The 23766-nt window shown below is 51.8% G+C and overlaps 6 protein-coding genes across 6 annotated transcripts; 4 read left to right on the top strand and 2 right to left on the bottom strand.

Annotated features, from left to right (window-relative positions):
* Positions 1-348: 348 nt before the first annotated feature.
* On the top strand, positions 349-2119 carry MFIFM68171_02619 (Averantin hydroxylase (Fragment); the record flags this gene model as incomplete). The annotated part of the gene is made up of 6 exons (XM_071058041.1): positions 349-459; positions 521-590; positions 645-1224; positions 1286-1673; positions 1739-1896; positions 1954-2119. The coding sequence occupies 6 exons, from the start codon at positions 349-351 to the stop codon at positions 2117-2119; spliced, it is 1473 nt and encodes a 490-aa protein (XP_070914142.1).
* Positions 2120-5281: 3162 nt separating this feature from the next.
* MFIFM68171_02618 (cellulase) lies at positions 5282-6215 on the top strand (the record flags this gene model as incomplete). Its single annotated transcript, XM_071058040.1, has 2 exons — positions 5282-5389; positions 5430-6215. The coding sequence occupies 2 exons, from the start codon at positions 5282-5284 to the stop codon at positions 6213-6215; spliced, it is 894 nt and encodes a 297-aa protein (XP_070914141.1).
* Positions 6216-6698: 483 nt separating this feature from the next.
* MFIFM68171_02617 (uncharacterized protein) lies at positions 6699-7162 on the bottom strand (the record flags this gene model as incomplete). Its single annotated transcript, XM_071058039.1, has 2 exons — positions 6699-6823; positions 6904-7162. 2 exons carry the CDS (start codon positions 7160-7162, stop codon positions 6699-6701), a joined length of 384 nt encoding a protein of 127 aa, XP_070914140.1.
* Positions 7163-11727: 4565 nt separating this feature from the next.
* Positions 11728-11928, bottom strand: MFIFM68171_02616 (uncharacterized protein; the record flags this gene model as incomplete). The annotated part of the gene is made up of 1 exon (XM_071058038.1): positions 11728-11928. One exon carries the CDS (start codon positions 11926-11928, stop codon positions 11728-11730), a length of 201 nt encoding a protein of 66 aa, XP_070914139.1.
* A 2604-nt stretch (positions 11929-14532) lies between these two features.
* Positions 14533-16063, top strand: MFIFM68171_02615 (uncharacterized protein; the record flags this gene model as incomplete). Its single annotated transcript, XM_071058037.1, has 2 exons — positions 14533-15118; positions 15180-16063. The coding sequence occupies 2 exons, from the start codon at positions 14533-14535 to the stop codon at positions 16061-16063; spliced, it is 1470 nt and encodes a 489-aa protein (XP_070914138.1).
* A 27-nt stretch (positions 16064-16090) lies between these two features.
* On the top strand, positions 16091-16594 carry MFIFM68171_02614 (uncharacterized protein; the record flags this gene model as incomplete). The annotated part of the gene is made up of 1 exon (XM_071058036.1): positions 16091-16594. One exon carries the CDS (start codon positions 16091-16093, stop codon positions 16592-16594), a length of 504 nt encoding a protein of 167 aa, XP_070914137.1.
* Between the last annotated feature and the right edge of the window lie 7172 nt (positions 16595-23766).

Below are 23766 nucleotides of genomic sequence, written 5' to 3'. Positions count from 1 at the left end.
ACCAGTCGTTGCCCAACCACGTGCAGCGAAATTGTAGGCGGTGGTGCGCCGTGGTGGGCACTCGGTCGTTGCAAAGGTCGGTGTGGCTGGCTGACTCTAAGAATCGGCGGGGTTGTTCCGCAGACCCCAGGCCAGCTCCGGAACTGGTCAGATCGACAGGACTGCCTCTTTCGTTCCGGCCGCTCCATCTCCAAGCCATCACACTCTCCCTTCTTTATCGCCCGACCCCCCGGTCCGAGACACATACAGTTCGCCATCCATTTGCAACGATCATGGGGTCCTATATATTGTTTGCATTGTTGGTTTGTCGCCCTCTCTTGGCAGCGGTGTGCTCTAGTCTCTCGGCTGATGCTGAGTTTTGCGCAGGCCATTGTGGGCTACGCGGTAGTCAAGCTTGTCGCCTATCGACGAAGTGGTCTTAACCAGTTTCCCGGCCCAACCATTGCTGCAATCACTAATGTGAGTTTTTACTCTGAAACCATGCGACAAGACGCGTGTATTGACCACCAATTTGGGGCAGCTCCCATATTGCTATCACCTACTCGTTGGCGACCATCCAAAATGGATAGCCTCCTTGCACGAGAAATACGGTGTGTCCAGCACGCAAACGTCTGAACATCCGCGGCAGTTCCATTAACATCCAGCTTCAGGGCCCGTGGTCCGTCCCGCCCCGAATGAGGTCTCCTTCACCACGACCAGCTCGTGGCGCGACATCTACTGCTTCCGGAAGAACCACGGCGTCTTCATCAAGAGCCCTGCCTATGATGCCGCCGCGTTCACCGCGCAGGCGCGCTCCATCGTCAACGAGCGCGACCCGGTCGAGCACGCCAAGATGCGGAAGATGCTTGCCCCCGGCTTTTCCGACCGTGCGATCCGCCAGCAGTGGCCGCTTATCAACCAGACCGTCGATATCTTTATCGGCCAGCTTGCGCATCGCGCCAAGGAGGGAAAGCTTGTTGACTTGACGCTTTTCTTCAGCCTCGTGTCGTTTGATATCGCGACCAGTCTCGCCCTGGGTGAGTCGTTCCACTCCGTTGAGGCCGGCAAGATGCACCCGTGGGCCGCCTTCTTCAAGAACGGCGCCAGAGCGATGGGAGAGGCTGTGGCTATGATGCGGTTTCCTTGGATCACCAAGCTCGTGCTGGCGATGAAGCCGCCGCAGTTGATGGCCATGATTAAGGAGCTGAGGATGCATGAGGCGGTTTGTATTGAGATGGTGAAGAGGTACGGTTGTCACCATGGTAATGATCCCGGCGAATCCGTATCATTGACACGTACTGTCCAGGCGCGAAGAGAGCCCGTCCGGCCGACCTGACATTATCGGCCTCGTGTTGGATGCGGAGAAGGAAGAAGGGGAGAAATCTTCCATTGAGTACAAGGCCGCACAGTTATCCGACCTCGTGATTGCCGGTACCGAGACCACAGCCACCGTCCTCTCCACGGCCAACTATTTTGTCATGCGAGATCCCGCTGTGTTAAACAAGCTACGAGCCGAGGTCCGCAGCAGATTCAAGAGCATTGATGACATCAACCCCGGCACAACGGTGGATCTCGAGTATCTTAATGCGGTGTTGAATGAGGCGATGCGCATCATGGCGCCTGTCCCGTGGCCGCCCGGAAGGCTTGTTCCAGAGGGTGGCGACACGGTGGACGGGTATTTCCTGCCTGGCGGTGTGAGTTGGCCATCTCTCCGTCGCGCTTGACAAGGAGCCGAAGCTGACAAGAATCCATGCATTAGACGTGGGTTTCGACCAGCTATTTTGCGGCAGCTCGCTCGCCGATCAACTTCCAGGATCCCCAAGAGTTCCGGCCGGAAAGATGGATCGGTAAGGGCACCGATAAGCTGGACGGAAGCCAACCATTTGGTCTTGGCGTTAGGTCTTGCATCGGCAAAGCGTAAGTCTCTGTCCGCCATCTCTTGTGTGATCTATGCGCTGATATAGGTATTTCAAGGGTGGGCCTGTGCAAGCTGCGTCTCATCATGGCGAAGCTGCACTTCAAGTTCGATCTCGAAGCTGCCGACACGGAACTCGATTGGGTTGCCAAGACAAAGTTCCGTCTCCTGTGGGATAAGCCGGCACTGATGGTGCGTTTGCGGGAAAGGTCTGAAGACGTTTAATTGGGGGATTTTGGGGACTGGATCTTCCGGTGAAGTTTGCTCTCCCGTCCGACCGGTGCCGGTATACAAAATGCACCGGTAAGGGTTAAGCACTCCCAGATTGGATAATCGATGTTGTATCTTAATGATGTAAAGAGATTGCATAACCCCTATAGGATTGTTGTTAAGCTCACTTTCTCTTTCCATAATATTGCTTGTTCCAAACAGCACACCGGTGCTCCGCTGAGCAAAGCCAACGGGGTGGTATCCAAACATGATCAGCCTGCTTAGTGACTCTGGCAGCTCAACGCTTGCTGAAGAACCAAAAACATGAAGCAAAGTGTTGGCCATAAGCAATCCATAGCGTGGGTGCCTCTTCAATTGATGAGCACCGGCAAACCACGATCCCGGCAGCCGAGGTGAAGGATTTGCCGTTTCAATTGAGCACAGCATTAGGACATGCCCAGTTAATAAAAATTCAATAGATGCCATTTCTTTTTTCTATTGAATAGTTCTACCTTATGTACCAGAATGGCCTTGAGAAGGTGGTTTGTCTGATAGGTGTAGAGTAGGTACCTGAGGTCCTCAGGTTTCGGGTCGCGTACAGTACAGTACCTTTAATTAGCGATTAACTTGGTGCGATTATTGGGGCACCTTACTTAAGGTACTTGATATTTTATTTGCGACTGGTCTAACCGTGCCCTCTGACCCCGACTTGCGTCTATCAGTGCAGTGAACGGTCCTAGCTGCGGGGACTTTAGCAAAAAAAGAACAGAAAAGGCCAACACCTCGGTGCTTTCCATCGATCTCGACAACCCGCCATCTACCTCGACGATCCCATCATTGCGCCGTCGTATACCGACTTGCACAATGCTGGCATCCATCTGGTCCTTCCTTGGCTGGAAAGAAGAGCTATCGCCAAGTCCCCCGCCGGCCACAGTTACTTGTGTCAGGATACCGGCCGACGGCACCCCCGCTCATTTCATCTCACTCACTACGAGTGGTGACCCTGAAGTGACGGGCACTGGCAGCTTCCTTTTCCATGTTCCCGACTTACGCCGGTATTGGCCGAGGGACGGTGCCTGGAGGTGTCGCGACCTAATGAGACTTGACTTCTTACAAAATGGTCATATCCATCTCTCGCATCATCTCCGGCAGAGGCATGATCTCAAAGAACTGCTCGGTTCATGGCCAAATCACGACCAACTGCTTCGTCTCCGGCAACAGTACCTTCTTTGCCAACAATACTGTATTCTACGGCGCCATCAACGATCTTGCGCTGGAGCCTATTACCTTTTCCACTCCTTTGACGTAGATAGTCAGCCGAGAAACCCGTCCGTTCCCGCTTGGATCTGCGATGGTTTTCGCCGCCGTTTTCGCGGAGACGTTTTCTTGGTTAAAATGGCCCCAGAAGAGTACGGGAAACATGGTTGGGCAATTTATGAAATATAAGGCCACAGTTTTTGGATCTAGTGGTTGAAGGGCTGCTCGAGGTTAAAGGGGACGGAGAGTTTTGACGCCGCCAGTCACTCCATCCATTTCCAGCTCTCTACGGAATCGGCCGTCGTCTCGAACGCCTCGTCCATCACCATAGCCACAAACACGTTTAGCGATTCAGACAAGTGTCTCCACCGTCTCGACTATTTTGGGACAGTGATGTGAAAATATCGTGTAAGGTGGGGTGGGGGGAGGGGCGCGGTGCACTTGTTGTATTGAAGTCCGAAGAGTCCATCCACCACAGCAGGTAGGGAAATGGAGACAGTTAACTAGTGTACAAGGGAGAATGGCCGGACGGAGCCCCATGTGACGGGCCGCTGACTGCTCCACCTTATCTGGAAGCTCGTTAAGGCACCCCGGAAGAGCGACACTCCGACAGCGTCACCCTTAGGCGACTCGGTTACTCTTTTTCCCCCTGGCCCTTGGCGCGCTCTCCACGAGGGCTGCCGAGATGTACGATGGCTCAGTCAAGGTTTCTGAGTCTTTTAACGCCATGGGCAACCCTGAAGCATTCCTAGAGGTGCTGAGAAAGGAGACTGAGTTGCAATAGATCTTCATTCCCGTCCAGCTCCGGAACGCTAGACTGATATCGAACAAAGCTATTTAATCCAAGGAGATCTATAATGCTGATGGTCCCTCCTGTCAAGACAACCCCATCCTAAGCCCCAATAGGTTCTTCTTTCTGGGCTTCCTGCATTGCGATATAACCCCGCCAATATACCATAGCACCAACCACATGTGCCTGTAACTACCGCTTCGATGCTATTACTTGTTTGCTTGCCTCACTACCATTCCAACATCACAACAACTCAAAAGTAACTTGGTAGCCCCTACGCAAATCCTCTAATTCTGGATTGTGGATCAGGGTTCCGGTGTCCGGCTTCTTCGTTTTGGTTCTGGAAGCACTGGACCCTCCGCCGGGCAAACAAACGATCATCCGCGCGGGGGTCGTGGGAGCTTTGAAGGGGGAGAGACGGTTCGTGACGAGCGGTGCATGCGTGTAAGCTCACTTGAGGAAGCATGTCCGAGGCTAACATCTTGGCGGTCTCAAACCACGGCGTCAACTGGTGGCATGATCCGCCGAGCAATACTGAACGGACCGTATCAGGGGCGTGAGTCTCCACCCGTCGTCCACGGTTTCGGGACCCGCAGATCCTGCGTGATCACAAATCCTGGGCTTGTCAATTCACCCTCCCGGTCCTCGCGTGGTTCTGATCACTGACACACCCAAATCGCACCACTGCTGCAAGTCCTGCCGCGGCTACGACTTCCCAGAGCTCGCAAGCGCTGCCGTCCCCTGTCCATGTTAACCCTGCGCAATAAAAGACCAGTGTTAAGCGAGACCTCACCATCTGTACCGCAGCGGCACCTGTCTGTACATGCGATTCCAGCATTCCAAGCACGAGAGGAACGAGATGATGAGGTTTTTACGGGACTCTATAACGAACGGGCATCCCATCACGGTGCCACATAAGAGCTTGCCTCTGCCTTCCTTCGAGCAGACACCGAAGCGGCAAACTTCGCTGTCCTCCTCGGTCCACCACCGTTTCCCTTCCTAATTACACTCGTTTCTTGTTGCCTTGGACATTCATTTCTCAACATTCCTTGAGCCAGTGGCTACCAACTTCCATCCAGCGAAGAAAACAGCAGTCATTCTTTGGATCCTTTCCCATCACAACAAGCACGATGCATTTCGCCACTGCCAGTCTGCTGGCCTTTGCCAGCTCCGTCTCGGGTCACGCCATGATGTATGGTGCCTGGATCAATGGCATTGATCAAGGTGATGGCCGTAACGTCTACATCCGGGTCGCCTCCTAACAACTCCCCCGTGAAGGACCTTGCCAGCCCCGACCTCGTCTGTAATGTCAACGGCGGCAAAGTTGCCCCCTCGTTTGTCCGAGCAGCTGCCGGCGACAAGATTACGTTTGAGTGGTACCACAATACCCGTGACGACGACATCATCGACCTCTCCCACAAGGGCCCCATCATTACTTACATTGCACCCTACACCGAGGACAACGGCGCCGAGCCCATCTGGAGCAAGATCGCCGAGGACGGGTATTCCAACGGCAAGTGGGCCGTCCAGACGCTGGTTGAGAACAGGGGCAAGTGGGACTTCACCCTACCGGCGGCCGTCGCGCCTGGCAAGTACCTCATCCGGCAGGAGCTCCTCGCCCACCACGAGTCGGACACGGCGTACAATGTCAACCCGGCTCGTGGTGCCCAGTTCTACCCGTCGTGCGTCCAGGTCGAGGTCACGAGCGGCGGGTCCGCCGTCCCCGACGAGAACTTTGACTTCAACACCGGCTACACCTACGCCGACCCCAGCATCGTGTTCAACCTGTACGCCGGCTTCACCGGCTACGCCATTCCCGGCCCGGCCGTCTGGAACCCTTCGTCTTCGGGCGGCTCCGGCCCTGCGCCGACCAACTCGGCTACTCCTTCCTCGTCCTCGGCTCGCGCCACCACGGCGACGCCCGCTCCCACGACGCTGCTTACCTCGGTGACGACTCCTCCCGCGGCGCCGGCCACGAGCACCCAGGCTTCGGCCGCGCCTACCAGGTGCCCTGGGCTGAAAAGAAAGAGGAACATGAAGAAGAGGGACGTGCAGAGGATCTAAAGGGTGTGGCCTTTGTGCCGGGGCTGAGAACACCTTGGCGCTGGGCTGTGGCTCGCTACTACACTGGCACTGTATATATCTTCTACGCGCAGATTTTAGATGGCACGGTGTGCTTTGGCAGCCCTTTCTGCCATTTACATTCTTGCAAATATAGATATGTAGATTAGGACAAAGCATTCTCGCGCATCGGCGGCCAGTTTCCGCTGCTCAGAATTCCCTATTCGGCAGGTTGTGATTGAGATTCGGTCAGATTTCGATGCCGTATCATGACCCCCAGCTGTGGCAACGAGATTGAAAGCAGCCGATCTGGTGGAATTATGGGGGCCGAGTTGGATGCTGCCGTCATGGAGAGTATTGCTAATTTCATGTGAAAGGAAGCCTGGTGCAGAATGCTACCGAAAACAGGACTCATTGTAGCACCGCGAAACCCTCCATGCCGTCCGCAGCGGTGCTATAGAGAGAATGCACAGGCCGTCGACCCTCTTAATTGACACGATCGCACCCGCGAATTGCAAAACTCTTCCAGTTCTGCTCCTTGTTCGTCACACAAACATCTACCGGAAGTGTCACACCGTTTTCCTTGCAGTTGGTATCCGTGTATGCGGTGACTAGATCGAATCCATGTCAGGTCACGGATTCTAAATGTAGAGACCGAGTATACGAAACCTAACGTTGGGATATCACTTACAGCTGCAGTATTCGTAGAGGTAGTTAAGAGTCATGCTCGAAATGCTCCAATCTTTGTTGACAATCTGGCATCCGTCGTTAGGCTTCAGATTTGTGGTCCATGTATCCATCCGTGTGGTTATCGCCCAGCGGTCCTCGCTTTCGGCGCATTTGTTTGCTGTAAACAAGGTGACGATGGAAACCAAGTCCTTGGAAGGATTCGGAGCTGCGAGCGAAGGCAGCACAAGGGTGGCGAGCGTGCCGATCGTGAAGAGCTTCATGTTTGCATGAAATAATACGGTAGTGCAGTTTGTTAGAGTTCAGGCCACAATGGAACAGAACAAACCGGGATACACGTGCCTATAGATATAATCCTTCCCTGAAGGTCTGTTGCAGCGCTGTAGAAGCACTCATAGTGATGAGGGGTCAAACTAACCGCGGAATTATCCAGTGCCGCACAGGCGTAGATTAATTGTCGCCTGCTACCCCGGAGCGGAAGGTTTCAGGCCGTAGCGGAAGACGTCTGCCCTGCTCCCATTCTCGGGGCTCATCATTGGTCGGCCAATAAGGGCGTAGGATCTAAGACATTTCGTTTTGACTACCTGATGTACAAGATCTTTGCATAAGGTAGCCGATGGTGCTGATCGGCAGATGGGAAACTGAAAAGCTTTCAAATAGCCTCATGACAAACTCCTTCAAATAAAACTAAACGGAAAACCACTTTTTTAATAACTACGTTAGATCCGGCTAATTAAGCACGGGAAAGACCTTGTAAGTTGATGTTGGATCACACATGATGGGCTGGGAAAACCCAGGTAGGCACCTAGCAGGAGAAAGGGGGATCAGTCATTACCTAGACTGTATTGCCCGGTGCTGGCAATTTAGAAATGCTAGTGACGTCATTACGCAAAACCAGGCATCACTATGACCTACTTCGGCCATTATGGTGCTCAGCTGGGCGTTGTGTTTACCAGTAGCGGTGCCTTCGCCAGCGCTGGGCGATAGGGTCAGGGTATGGCAACATCATGACCGAGACCCACCCTGGCCCGGTACAGTATGCAAGCCGCTTCATCTGTTTTATCTCCGGGATAACTCCGTCTACATCTCTACTCTAGCCTACGCTTTGGCTTCTCACGTGCTATTTTCAAGCTGACTTGGTCCGATGAGCACCTTACACCCTTACACCCACGCTCGGTAGTGCGGCGCCGGACGGGGTCGCTGTTATTGCTTGGTCAGACTCGCAGCGTCGTCACTCGCTCGGCGAGCAAACTCCGTAGCCCGCTCGCCGTCGGTGCCCTAGGCTCGACCTCACTTCCGTTCCAGGGCGCTTGATTCCGCGCTCAGCTTTACCGCGATATCCGGACTACTACTTAACTATTTGTGGTCCCCTTCGTCATGCGATCGGCGGGAGCACCAAATTCGGGGGGGAAATAACGGTCAGCGAGGGGTTAAAACGGCGGGCAAAAAGGTATACCGTAGGCCATTGCTGAAATAAGCTCCCCAACCTACTGGAGGGTAAATTGGCGTCCCAACCCATGAGAATCTTCGAACACTTCAATTGGGGTACTTGGTGAGGGTAACCGATATAATCATGGCGCTGCAGGCAGAAAGCAGTATGACTGACCATCGAGAGCAGAAGGAACGGTATTATAAGAGCCTACGTCTGGGATGCAAGGGGATCAAGCTTTCGCTATTTAGGTAGGTACCTAAGATAATTACCCGTTAAGCTTATTGATAGTATGGAAGGGCTGGTAGAAGTGAGAAACAGGCATTACACCACCCTAAAATCGACACCACGAATTCGCCTTTCCTTCTTCAGAACTGTGCAGTTGCCGCCTTAGGCTGAGCCTGACTGAGCGGGGGGGGAGGGGGGGTCACTGTTCTGGGCTACCTCGGCTATAGTTGCCACGGTCTAAAATGGCCGTGGAGTTGCAAGGACCCAAAACTGGGTCCTTCGCAGCACCACCACCACCTCCTCCACCACCTAGCCGCGCTTTCCTTCGCTCAAACGGCAAAGAAAAAAAAACTGCCATTTTAACACTGTCTCTGATCCCGTTAGGCCAAGGTTGAATTGTCCATTTTCTCAAACAAACAATCTGTCAGAAAGAAAGGGGTTCAGGGGCCCCTGGTTCGCGGTGCTGAACGGAGGGCTGCACAGCCAGGGCGCTAGTGAGCCTCCACCACCGCAATAGTGATTCCAAGCCATTGTGTTGCCGAAAGCTGAATCCTGTGAAAAGGTCTATAAAGAAGAAGGTTCTGGATGGATGCCAGAACCACAAGACAGATCACACAAGCAATCCAATCAAGCAGTTGCAACCCTATCAGTTCTATCGAATCCAGTGTGCAGTGTCTCTGACACGTCCTGTCTAGAGGCGAGTTGGCTTTGTCCCGCGCTTGCTTCTAGGCTCATCCCATGTCGTACCCTTCCTTGGCTTTGCTGTTGCTCCCCGAGTCCCCCCTTCCCTATTCTTACTGACCGGATACGGCTTTTACTAGAGGATGGGCCTAGATATCCGGGACATCCGTCTGTTACAACGACACGGGATCCGAGGCTTGCATCACCCAAATGACACGATAGCTTCAGGACTGCCAGCAAAACCACCCAAGATGCCAGCCCTATCAACCACTGGCACCTGATGCACCTGATACCTGTGGATCGACTCTCTATGTATTGTCCAAGACTAGAGCGTTGACTCAGAGACGGGGAGCCTGCTCATGGAGTCCGTCTACAGTCACTGCTACGTCAACCTCGCGGCAGCTTCAGAGAACAGCCGCGGGGGTCTCTCTCGAGAGAAGTAGTTAACCTAACCTTTGGCTCAATGTGTCGCGCTTGGCAAGCGATCCGGCGGCGGGGGTCTGTTACGGTTCAAAAAGGTCTCACGCCTTTAGCGTCCAGGTGCACTCCTGTGCGACGGCCTTACAACAAACCCACTACGCCAAGCGAGGGACGCATGCGATAACACATACAGTCACGTATTTAATGCCTCTCTGGAGCTTCTGCTCTCGAGAACAGTCAAGCAACCAAGAATATCACCTCATTAGCACACCTAACCCAACAGATCCCCATCAAGTAGCGCGTTCATCACAGCCATACGGTTGGCAAGAGAGCATTTCGTCATAGAGGTATAGTGTAGCGGTGTCCGCCCAGCCTTGTCCTTTGCCCATCTACCTGGCCATTTGCCAAGCAACGAGTTAATTTCAGCATATTCGGCGCGGTAGTGCAGGTCCGATACCGTCCCAGTACCCTGTCCCTCGAGTAGGTCGTCATAAGGCTTCGCGTCTTCTTGCCATGTTTGACAGTTCCCATGCTGGTTGCTCTCCGTCCAGCACTTCTGGTCAGTATTGAAGCGTATGACTTGTATTAGATGATAGATGGGTGTGGAGAGCCTGGCGTGCCCACGAAGTCTCCGTCTAGCCAGCCCAGCTCGGTAGATAGATTCCTTTGTCAGAAGCATTGCACTTTGGATTCAGTGGATTTTCAGGGGTTGCAAAGATGTGTGATTGTATTGCTTGTTGTGGTTCTGGCTCTCAGACAGAACCTTCGTCTTTTAAGACTCCTCTGTAGGATCCAGCTTCGTCAACACCGTGGCTGTGGCTCACTGGCGTTCTGGCAGTGCCAGGCATCTAGTTGGCGGAACTGACTAGAAGCCCAAAGCCCCTGAACCCTTCTCTTTCAAGAACCCTTCTCTTTCTGACAGCAACCCCTCTTCCCCGCATTCATGACTGAGGGTTACCGAGGCCCCAATAGGGCTTAGCCCATTACTATAAGAGGTTGACGGAAATGTGTTGCAATTTGTGCTACTGAACACTACTAAAATCCTTGGTTGAGGAGGAAAGGAAGAGAGTGAAAGAAAGGAAAGCCACAGCCGTGCTACTCTTAGACATAGTACAAGTGGTCTCTATCAACCGTATTCATCATGTCCCTGATCTTCACTTCAGACACCAAAGGGTTTAACTACATGAGATCGTTGAGCGTTGTCTTACGGCTTAGGGGGTTGTTGCCAGGGGGTAATGGTCATTGCCACTTTCTAATCCAACGAGTCAGCAGGCATCACCAAAACAAGGCACTTGGTCATGCTAAGATGTGAACATGTCGGTTCTCAAAGTCTAGTATCTGCTAGATCTAATATACGCGATCAATCTGCGCGTGATGGAAATAGAAGGCGGGATCCGCGGGCAATAGGAAGCCATCCCCGCCAGGATCGCCGCTAAAGATGTACTGTAATACCCCGCGACGTGTACGCTAATAGTAGGGTTATTGGCGGTACAGGTAAAACGGCTCTCTAAAATCCCCTAAAATATATCCGCCTTGCCCGCCATGAGAATTAGCTCCGTCGTGTTCCGGAAGGTGGAAGTCACTCTCGCCAAGTACGGATTCCAGTCCCGCTTAATGCACCGCGGCTCGTATACCGTCGCGTCGTCATTCCGGATCTTATCTAACGTACCGGGGAGGGATAGCTCCTTCGGCCGGAAGTTAACCGTTATGTTGATAAAGGGGCCCGAGTGGACGCAGCCGCCGCCCGTGCTAGACGGATAGCGCCAGATAGGTAGTCGGCTCGCTGGGAATTTAGACCATTAGATTGCCATAAGGTACTAGCGTGCCGCCGCTGCCGACGGACGTATCGGAGCCGTCGAAGAGGGGCAAGTCTCTTGGGGAGTCGACGTTAAGCCCCATTCCCAGTAGGGAAGGGCATCCGTGTAGCCGCATACGGCGAGGCGTTTCTCGTAGGTGTGGATGAAGAAGCGGTGCTAGGGGAGGAAGTTACCCTGTCACGGATATCATATCATAAGGTAGGATGAGAACCCTGGAATGTGAGAAATATACCGTGCCGTGGATGAAATTGGTCTAGCTTAGGTGGGTATAGACAAAATCTCCAAAGAGGTTCTGCGCCGCAGCCACGCGCGCAGGCTCAAGGGTGCTGAGCTTCGCCAGGGCTTTCCCTGATGCAATGTCCTTGTCCGTGAACTCAAGAAGATTATTAGACTGAGGCTTGCTGAGCGCTCCCTGAGCGGCAAGCAGCCCGATCCACACTAGCTTGAAGAGCATTGTCGGCTGCCAGCAACCTGCTGGTGCTGTTTCAACCAAACGAAGAGAAGTCGGTGAGGTTCGGGGTGAAGTGTAGGAATTGAATTAATATGAGTAGGGTGCTTAATTGGGCATTTCCGACTTGCCGGCGTGGATTTATTCAACCGTAATTACCTATGGCAATTCTTTGATGCGTTCCCGCACGTTACCGGTCTACTGGTGAATCCCCCGGGTATCACGACCCATCGTTCTTGTTGGTTCTGGCCCCCAGCACGGCTCAGATCACCTTTGCGACCACGCGAACCAAGGAGTGTGAACCTTGGGTAATACAGGTTGCACTATTGCATGTCTGCAAGGTTTCCATATGAAATGCATATTTCACATGTCAGGTATACATTTCTGTTCCGCAGAGTTACACGAACTGTCCGGCCGTGGATCTTGACCACTCGAAGTATCTCTAGGTGCAGAACACCACTCCGGAGTTTCTGGAGCATTTCCTCGGTACTGTCACAGATCACCGCATTGCAGCCCTGCCAAGTATGTTTTGTCAATGGGTTTCACGCATAACATCGATACCGCGGCCCAACAGGAGATTGTCATTCGGACGACTCGATATATCTTACTGACTTCAATGTTCAAGTGTACACCGTGTGGCCAATGCTAAACCCCGCTCTCACTTGCATCGAGCCCGGGAATAAATAACTTGTCAACGCCGTATACCACCGCTTTAATCACCACCAGCTTGCCTCTGACCTCCTGGTCAGTGTGCCGTTCAAGCGACTGATGGCGTAGCTGACGCCGCTCCACCCAATACACCACCAGTTATATTCAACCAGGGGACCGAGCTCGTTTATTTTTAGACGGTCGTGACGTTTTACGAGCCGAAAATGCTATTGTTGTCGTTATAGACCGCCGACACTCACGCCGAGGGTTATTAGGTGACCAAACCCTATGTTGCTAGTTTAGGCTTAGCCTGAGGGTAGTATTACAGCTACACTACGATATTCTACATTACTTTTAGAAAGAATAACTTTTTCACCTTATAACTATATAGTAGCTTATAAGACTTCACTAGATACTCCTCCACTCCGTTAACGGCCTAAGGAGTATTGCCACCTGATAGTACGGAAACCCCTTATTTCCGTAACAAGGGTCAAGGGGGCCGCACGAAACGACCGTGTAAGTACCTAAGCTAGCCCTTTTCAGTAGCCTCCGTCACAGCGAACACCAGCTTCCTATAGAAAGCTCTCGCGGACTTGTTAATACTTGCCATCTGATACGCGGCCTCCACCAAAGCCGAGCAAATCCCTGTCTGCGATACTCTTTGTCCGTGTGTAGCTTGTGGATGGTCCACCCCTGCTTCATTATCCTCTCCTCAGGTTTGGGAGATATTGCTCTCCATCTTCGGTGGTGGGAAACGTGCCTAGAGTCGGAACAGACCCAAATGATCTTCTCCTCGGTGTCGTCGTCGAGAACCGCTACAAAGAACAAGAGCCAATGCATGATGAAGCCGGTCTCCCACTCTTCTTCATTCCAAGCCGACTCGCGGGCGAGTTGCCGCGAAAGAAGTCTGCGTGATGCGTGTTAGATAGTTGGTTTTCTCTGATAAGAACAGGAGTCCGGGGTACTTACCGCTGGGGTGTTGTTCGAGCATCCTTAACCGGAACGGCCGTATAGTGGTTGTAGTAGAAGCCGCTGCCCTCGTGTGTGTGTGCTGCGTAACCTCTACTCCTATAATGTCTCATCCACCTATATCCGTCAGAAATCGATTCCGAGATACTATATAGACCAAAGAAATAAACATACAGACAGAAATAGGAGAGACAGGAGACAGTTCATAATTCTTAATTAGATAGGTAACCGCTGCCCCATATATCGCCTTCTTCGAGCCCAACGCTGACTAGAAAGGGTGGGTATATATAACATAGCAATCTACTTGCTTCCAGCCTCGTACCCTTTCCATCGCTTACTTTGCTCGCCGCCCCGTCTCGGACTGCCCTGACTTTATCAAGGAGCCGAGGGTGATAGAGCCATCCGAGCAGGGGTTTAACGTAGAACCGACTAGAGTACAAACACACCGAGGCGAAGCAGTGGAAGGAACATGACACAAAATACGTCAAGGGGGAAAATAAGTTAAAGAAGGAGAGAGGATGCTTAGTAATTATACCGCCGCATTTTCGCAAGGCAATTCATTCACAAGAGCAAAGTCAATACAGTGCAACCTTCGAGACATTGTTAGCCTGGGACTTTCCAGCACACTCCCCAAGCGACCCCATCGAGGTCTCGCGCTAACAATTTTTCAGTGGTTGAACTGCACTTCTCACGAGCCTGATTGGAGCGGACCATCTGCTCTGAGACTTGGCAACTGCAGCACGTCCAGCACCGTGGCTTACATCTCTGGCCCTGGTAGGCCGCTGGGAGTGAACTAAAAGTGTCGAGTCTAAGCGCTGATAGGACCTCTTTGCTCCTCAACCGCACAGATTGGGCTCATTGGGCAGGGTTTGGGCATTCGTCAAAAGCGATAGAGCTTACCTATTTCACTTCAGAATCTTGGACGTGACACGGTTGAACACGACGCTGTAGCAACCCCGACTTCATCCAAATTTGTTGCATTTACCCACAACTATGGGCATTGAGTTCGGCACAGCCCGAAACCACACAGTATGGCAGCCGGAGCCTTTGGGCCGCGGCACATACGGGCTACTCTCGTCATGCATCGTCACGATGTTTTTGTGTGTCTGGACCGCTGTTCACCTCAACATCCCCGAGCACCATGGTCACAACTACAAGTATCTCCCGTCTTACCAGACGGGACGTAAAATGTGGTGGCTGCTCTTGGGTTTGTTCGCCCCTGAGATCGTCTCTTGGACAGCATTTGAGCAACGACGCCAAGCCAAGGACCTCCACGACAAGATCAAGCAGGTACTGGGGAAGGACCCGCCGTGCCCCAGGACCGGAAGGTCAATTTGGCGGTTATGGCGGATGGTCGGGCGAGTGAAGAATGAGGACGTCGAGATGGGCGCAAGGGACGAGAACAATACACTACTGGGAACTGACTCCTCTTTTGAGCCTTCAGGAGGCTCCATTGCGTCAAGAATGTCCAGGAGGAACAAAGGAGATGAATCTGATCCGAACATACAGCCAAGTCCAACCGTCACGACAAAACGAAGCAATGAACGGACCATGACGCACAGCTACTATGCCATTATGGGTATGTTTTTTTCCGCCCGCCCACTGCCGACCAGGGGAAGGTTCGATTAATATATATCTAGGAGGATTTGCTTTCGATTCCGACCTGATCGGCGACGGCCGTGATTTCCTCCCCGGCAGGCGAAAACGCGTCACGCTGACAAGCTCGGGCATTCTCGAACTCGCTCGGGTCGCACCACACCTATTGCCTGACATTTCACTGGGCCAGATTAACGATAAGAGCAAGGCGAACCAGCTAGCCAAGACTATCGTCACACTCCAGGCCTCTTGGTTCGCCGCGCAATGCATCTCCCGCATGGCCCTGGGCATGGCAATTAGTCTCATGGAACTTAACACGTTGGCCTACGCCATCTGCGCGCTCATCGCCTATTTCTTGTGGTGGAAGAAACCACTGGATATTGAGGAACCCACTCTGATTGATGGCCAAGACGCAGGCATTGTGTGTGCCGGCATGTTGATGCGGTCAGGACTGGGGAGCAAGCTGCCGACTACTGACGGGAAGAAGTGGACGCAGCAAAGGCTTTCCCACCACGCATTTGCGTACGAGGAACTCCAGCGCCAGAATCACTTCTTTCGGAGAGGGAAACAGTACGGGGATGACCACGGAATCTCGGGTTTTCTGGCCCGCTACAATGGCGATCCGATCCGAGCCCCTCTACTTTTTGAGGTTGACACGCCCTCTGAGGAATCTGCCGACGCAACATTCAAGCTTTATATGGGACAGAGTTTGTTCGGTTTCGGTTTCCGTCGCAACAGGTGCGTATGCATACAGGAGAACAACGGGATTCTAGGACTGCAACGCGAGTTTATGGAGCTATCTGCTGCCGACATTTTGCGCCTCCGCATGGCCAAGGAGTGCTATACAAAGTACCCAATGCTTGTTCGATACCCCGACAACCGATCCCCAGAGGAGAGACTCCAAGAGTCCGACTGGTTCCACTCGTAGATACGTGATCGGGCCAACAACTTGCCAATGACAGGCTCCTACCATTTGGAACCAGAAGCAGAGGCGGTGTACCTGAGTTTGTTCGTTGCCGGGCTGGCGTACAGCGGTCTGCACCTACTAGCCTGGAGCCCGCCTGTTCGGACGTACGTCGAAACCGTTATTTGGCGCATTTCCGGTATTTCGACCATTGTGTACGGTGTCATCCCCGGGTTATTTGGGTGCTCCCAGAAAGCCTTCGATGCCTCTAGAAGACCAACCCTGCTGACCTGTGGGCTGCGCTGGCTAAGGGAATATGTTAACGGTGCTTGGTCAGCATTGCGCTGGCTTGTGTGGTTTTTTGCGGGCGCCATTCTCTGCCTCTTGTATATGAACAGTTTGATGATAACCATACCCCTTTTCGTTGCATCCACGGTTCTTTACGTCTTGGCACGGGTCTACTTGGTTGTGGAGTGTTTTATCAGCGTCGCCCGCCTGCCCGAATCAGTGTTTGAGACACCAGCGTGGGCCAGCTACCTGCCTCATTTTGGATAGAGGAGTAGTTCACTTGGGTATATCAATAATATCGGACATATGTGCACCACCAACATTGTTGCACACACGAGATCCAGGCCAGAATCTTGAGGATACGCCTCGTTGAAAGGCGAAGAAGTGTCTGTATTGCTCTATCCTCTGGCTTCGTGGCTCCACCAGAAAGCCATATTCTTATAGTTCTTTGTGCTGTCAGCCGTGGACAAACCATGTAACAGATTTGTGACAAATTCAGGGACTGGCGACAGTGTTTTCCTTTTATTGTCAGAGCTCGGCCGCCTGTGCGAAGCCATAACCACCCTACCTTAGCTTGAGAACATACTAGCGCTTTGACTTGTTTCGCCACTTCAAGAATATCATGAGTAGTTCACAAGAGAAAAAAGGAGGGAACCATATCACTGCAAATATGAAGATCTTGTGGTCGTATATGTTAGACAGCTTTCTTAGCTGGGAGACCATATCGTAAAAGTGTCGGGGTTGCTGACATAGTGTGTGGAATTGAAAGGGGATGAGGGGAGACGTTTGGAAGATGGGAAGGCGGTAGAGGAGACCATTTGTAAGAGCTTGTATAGTAGCAGAGACTACCAGTAGACCCTTCGAGCCTGAGAGGCAACAGGGGAATGGTATGCGGAAAATGAATGCGGAAAGCATCCCCAGAAATCCTTCAGGGCCCTAGCACTAGGATGTCTCCTAAATGCAGTCATCTGACGAGCATTAAGCGTTTCGACATACGACGATCGCACCCTTCGTCCCCCAATGATGTTCACTAGTAAAGGTATCTTACGAACATGCATCTCTCGTCGCCAGTATCATGACCAATAATGAATGTAAGCATTCCCAAGCGGAAGGAGGGACAGACTGTCTATCAAAATTTTAGACGGTAGCTATTACCGATTCAAATGTCACAGTTCTAGGCCCCTGCTTACAAGGGGACCATTTTTGGGCTCTTCGGTAAAAACTGCCCCTTCTGCTTTAGCAAGGCTGTACTGTGTGTTGAGCATCTATTAGAAGCTGAGCCGAGGCTGATCTGGACTGATCAAAGAAGACGAAGGATCATGTGGCCATGAGAACGCGTACCTAGTCGTCGATATTAGGGTGATAAAACAAGCATGTTTCCGACAAACAAAAACAGGGAACAATTAACTGAGCGTCCCTGCTCCAAGCAGCCCATTGCAGTGTGTAGCATTGGGAAGCCATCACGATCCGCACTTTCCAATCGTATGTACCCCGGACCTATCGAGGTGGTAGTATCTGAAACGGAACATGATGTCGTGGATGTAGGGTCCAAATTCCCAGTAGGTGAAGTTGCTATATGAAGGACAGTCGATCTGCCACGGCTACAAGGCGGACGATTCCTTAAGAACGACTTGAAATTGGGAGAAAGCGTTGACTACAAAGCAGACAAGTACGGATATCGATACGTAAGACTCCGCCAGATTATCTCGAGAACCGGCGGGTATACTCGTGAGGATAAGAAGGGGTTTAACTCGGCCGGGAACGGTACTGAGCCTTGGGCGGAAGGCACTGGACTGGTTGCTAATACGACCTTCCTGCATATCGGGTTATGGTTCATTGGGCTAGCATTTGGCTTCTGATTATTAAGGTACGCATATGCCGTTTGTCGCTTCAAGACGTTATGTATAACATACCTTTCCGCCGGCTTGCGTGTGCATGTTAACTGTCCGATTTTCTCCCTCAACTCTGAACAAGGGGCATGAGGAGAAGAAGGGGTAACCAAAGGTTTGAGAAGGTATCACAGGTACCTTAAACATCTTGGCTCTCGTGTTTCAGTGCCAGTTCGCGATATATTCAATCTCGGGATAAAGGTTTGTCTAGGTTGCTCAGAAGCCTATTCGAGGGAAGGTCCCAGCTTTGTAGATGGGCGAGTGTGTATTCCCGTGAGCCGAGGTTTTCAGCTTCTGCTACAATAAAGTGCACGCGTTTGAGGGTCTGCAGTGTAACCAACCATTCGGTTAGCAGGTCGAATCATAGGTACCTATAAGCACGAACAGCAATCCCGTGTCTGGGTACGGCTCCAACGTAGCAGCATCCGGGCTGCATTCCCGATTGAGAAGTCCAAGTCGGCCCTAGTAAGTTAACATTCACAGGTGGCGTCCCTCCGACTATATAGTGAAGTATGCACGATTCATTACGGTCAATATCTCGTCTCAGGAAGGGCTGTCGTCTACGTTGCATGCAAGTAACGATCTAAGCCGTGTGGTTGATATTGCCGAACTATGAACTTTCTCCGATGAGTCACATACCGAAACATCCTCACGTTGCGGCCGCGAGATGTTAAGTGCTCTCCCTGGACAAGCACGGCCTACATCGAAAAAGTCCAAGTTATAGTACTGGCTTATTGACGGCTTTGGAATACGACGACATATACCTCCATCCTACCACACCATCAGCTGCGATCAATCTGGGTAGATGCTACAATGTTAAGTCAACGCCGCACTACTGCAGTAACTCACGTCCTAGTGGACTCGATCCCAACTTCGAGTTTCGGTGAAGCGTCCGAGATGTGCATATGCAGTGCGGGGCTCTCCCAGACTCAATGTTCCCGCATAAGATATAATAAGAGCCATCCGTCGCCCTTTGTTCTCATGCCCAATGCCCAGACAATTATCAGTTTAGAAACCCTCAAGTCCTGCCCACCCATAGCAATTCCCAGCTCTCAGACAACCAGTATCCCCAAGCCCGGGTACAGAAGAAAAAGCAAAGGAAAAAGAAGATGAAGCTCATCTCCGACTTTTCTACCACCCTCGTCCTCCTTGCCCCAGTCCTAGCCACCCCGAGCGGCGGGCCCTCGCACCCGGCCCGCAACATAGATCCCCGCGAGCCATTCGACAACTTGAACGCCGAGCGTGAGCCGTCTCTACCGTATCTCTGTTCCTAACCACTCTGAACCCGGACATAGCTTCCGAACTTAGAAACCCTCTACTGACATAGTCGATAAATGTATCCCAGCCTCCACCACATGCAACCTCAAAATGTGCATCCAAAGTATCGGAGCAGGTCCCTGCCTCGATGCATACGAGGAAGGTGACTGCCAGAGGTTCTTGACGTGCACTAGACGCAAAGACGTAAGTGCTTCTTCCCTTGCGTTTGCACCTTCTTTTCGTTCTTGGTGGACGAGGTGATGAGGCTGGGACTGATGATGGGTGCCTTGCATACCTTAGCTGTGCGACTACTGCGTTGGATGCATCCCCGTATTGGACAAAATCATGGACACGTGTGGTTTTTGCTGAGCTGTGTAGTGGGCTGGGTGTGAGTTTTGGACGGGGTGTGGTGAGGATTAGAAGGTGGTGGAGGTTAGTATAGGCAAACTCGGTTCAGGGGCTTCGATGATGTTTGATGTGAAGTGGATGTTGGGTATGTGCAGTGGTGCCGGGACTCTATAGCTGGCTCGTTTTGATCGATTTGACCATTTAATTTTCCAATCATGTTAGCATATCCGTGATATACTGGCTGGGCTAGATCTGTGGATGCTCGGAGGTACTAAGCCCTACCAAGCTATCCCCAGCCTCCTATGCTCTGAACTAGCTACAATAGAAGCCCCGGTATCTTATATCAAGATTGGGAGGGCTCTACTATCATAGTAACCTCCTCTAACTAGCACTACGCCACTGTCACCTCCATTGCCACCAGTGCCATAAACCTTAGCCCCGGGCGTACTTCAATCTCGTCGCGGCCACTGCCTTGCTTAGCCATCTATGCCTCCTACCTTGCACTCGTGTTCTGTTTCTGTCCAGTCGGGGCTCTCCGCAGCTTTAAACCGTTGACAGCTCCAGGCCACAAAGCCAGAAAAGTTGCTCTCGTTGCTATCAACTAAGCCAGGGAATCTAAACAGATTTATCATCATTGGCGCTGCTGTGCTAGCCGCCTCGATCTCGCCGTCCCTTAAGGGGGTCTTGGGTTCTGGCGGGTGGTGGATGGGGCTTGTTTCTGGTTCGGGCCTTGTTTTGTAAGCTTGTGGTGGCGGAAATAGGTATCGCAGAATTGCCCTAAGGGGGTCAAGTGGTAGAAATTGACTGCCCCAAGTGACCAAGCGGGAGAATGGGGCAGCTGGGCAGCTGAGTTCCCCCTAGGAGGCAGAAAAAGAAAATCGATAAACACAAAGGGATGGCGGGGCAGACGTGACGCGACGCGTCGCTATTTTTCCCTTCAGCACCTTCACCGACGCGAACGCAGAGGCGATGACGGCGGCAACGGTGACGCAGCAGAATTTAACAAATTACGACATAAAGGTCCCAGAAAGGAACGGACAGAGGCCAGAACCAGGCCGGACGAGTGCAACCAAATCCTTCCTGCTCCGCTTCCAGGCTCGATCCTTCACCTCGTCGCGATGTTGTCCAATTTGATCGCAGTTTTCAGATCAATCCCCAAGGAACTATTCCGTGTGAACAATGGCTACCAGATTAAGCTTCGGGAGTGGTCCCCCAAACGTCATGTCTTCGACATCATCGCCAAAGAGGGTTGCGTCAAGCCAAAAGCACTACAGCCGTCCACCTATGAAAGTAAGCGAACCTTCTGCTAGGCGACCGACCGTGGATGATTTATCAAGATCAGGCCCAAACGGTGCCTCGCTGCGACCAAACTCACCATATCAACAACACCTCGTCTCCCGCTTATTCAGGGGTCCAGACGTGGTCATATACTCCGTCCCGGCAGGTAATCATACTCCTCTGAAACAACAAAGAGCAGGGGAGCAACTACTACCAATTACTCAGGAACCCACCTACCGGAGGACTTGATACTTGTGCACGAACGCTCGGATCACTATTCCCTCCACCCAGGGAGGGAGATGACACTTGCTGGTACGACTCTAGCATACAACAGATCATATGACAAAACTGACCTTTTTCTAGATTTGAACTCGAAAATAACGAGCTTCCTGCAGAACAATGCGCGGGTTTATAGCAGAGATGAGTGGTTGGGTGTCTATAAAACGGCAACCGAATTGCCTCCGTTTGTAACGCCGGTGGATAAGGTTTGAAATCTTAGATACGGCCTCAGAAAAGATGGTCGATCCTCGCATCAGAATCTAAGGCTTCCTAACCGCATCGTTGCGTGGATTGTTTGCACCGATGTAGTACTTCCTTCTATCCCGTTGGCAGAGATAATAGAGCTGCAGGAGTGCAGATCTAGTGAAGGATATTTATAATGGTTCAACCGGTACTGCCTGTAACGATCGCACCGGAGAGTATCTTTGTTCTATTTGAAGAAGAGAAGCTGGCTCTCCGCTCTGGAGCTGTCAAGTAACCGTTACAGTGTTCATACAAAGAGAACCACATTCGTTCTAGCTCACTTGGCCATCCAGAGGGAATCTGCCTCGTCTGCTATTGCAGACTGAAAGGGATGTCCGTCAAGCCAATCTTCTGCGTTTTCCTTGATAGCGTATTTGCCGAAGAACTGGTCCAGAGATTGATTCAAATCTGGCTTGAATTAACGAGTTGCTCCTCACATCTATTCGGCGCGGCCTCAAACCTTGAAGTGCCATGCCGTGGGATGGCTGTAGAGAGAAACGAGACAGGAGCTCGTTGATCAAAATGAGGTGACTTGGAATGTTCGTTCCTGGGCACCATGTCAGTATCGTATAATGGACGACATGTAGCTAATTAACGTACCTTTCGGTATGTGAATACTTGGGGCATCTCGACTTCTTCACCGCCTTCGACACGATCAAAAAAACTCGTCAAAGTACCTCCGAATATACTCTTGCATCATGAAGGTATTAGGAAACATAACAGCCCCGTTGGAAACTAGTATCTGACACATTTAGAACTGTCCCGGGCGCGTACGGGAAAAATAAATAAAATAATAACTCACCGGGCTGCACGCTTAGATAAACTAGTCCATCTTTGCCACAACGACAGCTTCGTCGTACAGGTCATCTGGACGACTGTCATTCTCCTTGTGGTCGAAGAGACCCGACTTGTGCCGAGGGCTGTAGTACACCAGCGAGGCTGGAAAGGACGAATAAATCCCCTTAGCAGAAAAGGCACGCCTCTGTAGGCGACCAAGTGACGTAGGGCGCAGCCCATAGAATGTGCGAATCATATTCGGGCCTGTTTCGAGATTATAGGTGGTCACGAAACTAGGGAGCCTACAGATGTTGTGGTAGGTCGCGTCGTGCAGGAAAGCGGTGGTTGCGGGAGATGGAACAACACACGGACCGAGGACCAATGATGCCTCGGATGGAATGACCTTGGCGGGTTTGAGTGAATCAGACAATGAATTGAGATGGTTCCGCAGAGATGCCCAACTATATAGGAGGAGCTTTGCCTCAAGACCCAGGAGCTCAGAGGAAGTTTTCCAATACGTCAATTTACGCACATTGCGTATCCAGCACTGCTCCGAGTCATCCCGGTCAGCAGCCAACATAAACCCAACACGTGACGATGCCTGCGACACCTCGTTACGGCTTTCGTCACTTTTCCCTTTTCTCTTTTCCTTTGACCCTTTAGATCCTTGTTGACTTAAGTTGAGAGTGGTTCTGATACTCCTCGCTCCACTCCCAACCGTCCCTGAAGGTAAAATAGACCTGCCAAGCGGAACAAGAATGTGGTGCGATTGGCCTGGATCCGATGGGAGGCGCCAGGATCTGACTTGCAATCTCGGAGAGCCTGTGCATAACTTTGCATATCTCATGGCCAGGGCCATCACAGGAGTGCTTTTTTGAACTGCTCATTGAAATGATGCAAAACACACATCTACACCCCCACACCCATAACACAAGGGAAGGAAAAAGACAGCCAATAACTGGACAGGCAAGGCCAGGCATCCACAGAAGGTTCCTACGGCCCACACAAGGTTCAAAACAACACGTGCAAATAGAGCTCTGTCGGATCAGAGGGAGATCTTCTTGCGCGGAAGGAATAACTCCCATATTCGGCGAGCAACAAGTGCGGAAAAAGTTGCGGAATTTTGAGTTGTCCTGTTTAAGTATTAATAGCCTAGACGGTCCTACCGTACGTAAGCTGCAAAATGAATGATAGTCTCCCGCAAGATCCAGCCTTCAGAGCATCATCACAGTACGTAGCTTCCTCTAATCAGAGGGATCAAGCTCTTGAGTGATAGTTTTCCCTGACTCAGTTGTCGCTCCTGAGTTCAACTGCTAGGTATCTAGTTGGTAAAAATATCAAATATGGCAAACGCTTCACAGGGTAAAA

The sequence above is a fragment of the Madurella fahalii genome, assembly GCF_045866475.1.
Source record: "Madurella fahalii IFM 68171 DNA, scaffold_1, whole genome shotgun sequence".
Lineage (NCBI taxonomy): Eukaryota > Fungi > Ascomycota > Sordariomycetes > Sordariales > Madurella > Madurella fahalii.
The sequence above is the reverse complement of the archived record's forward strand: the minus strand, read 5'-3'. Positions and strand labels throughout refer to the sequence as shown.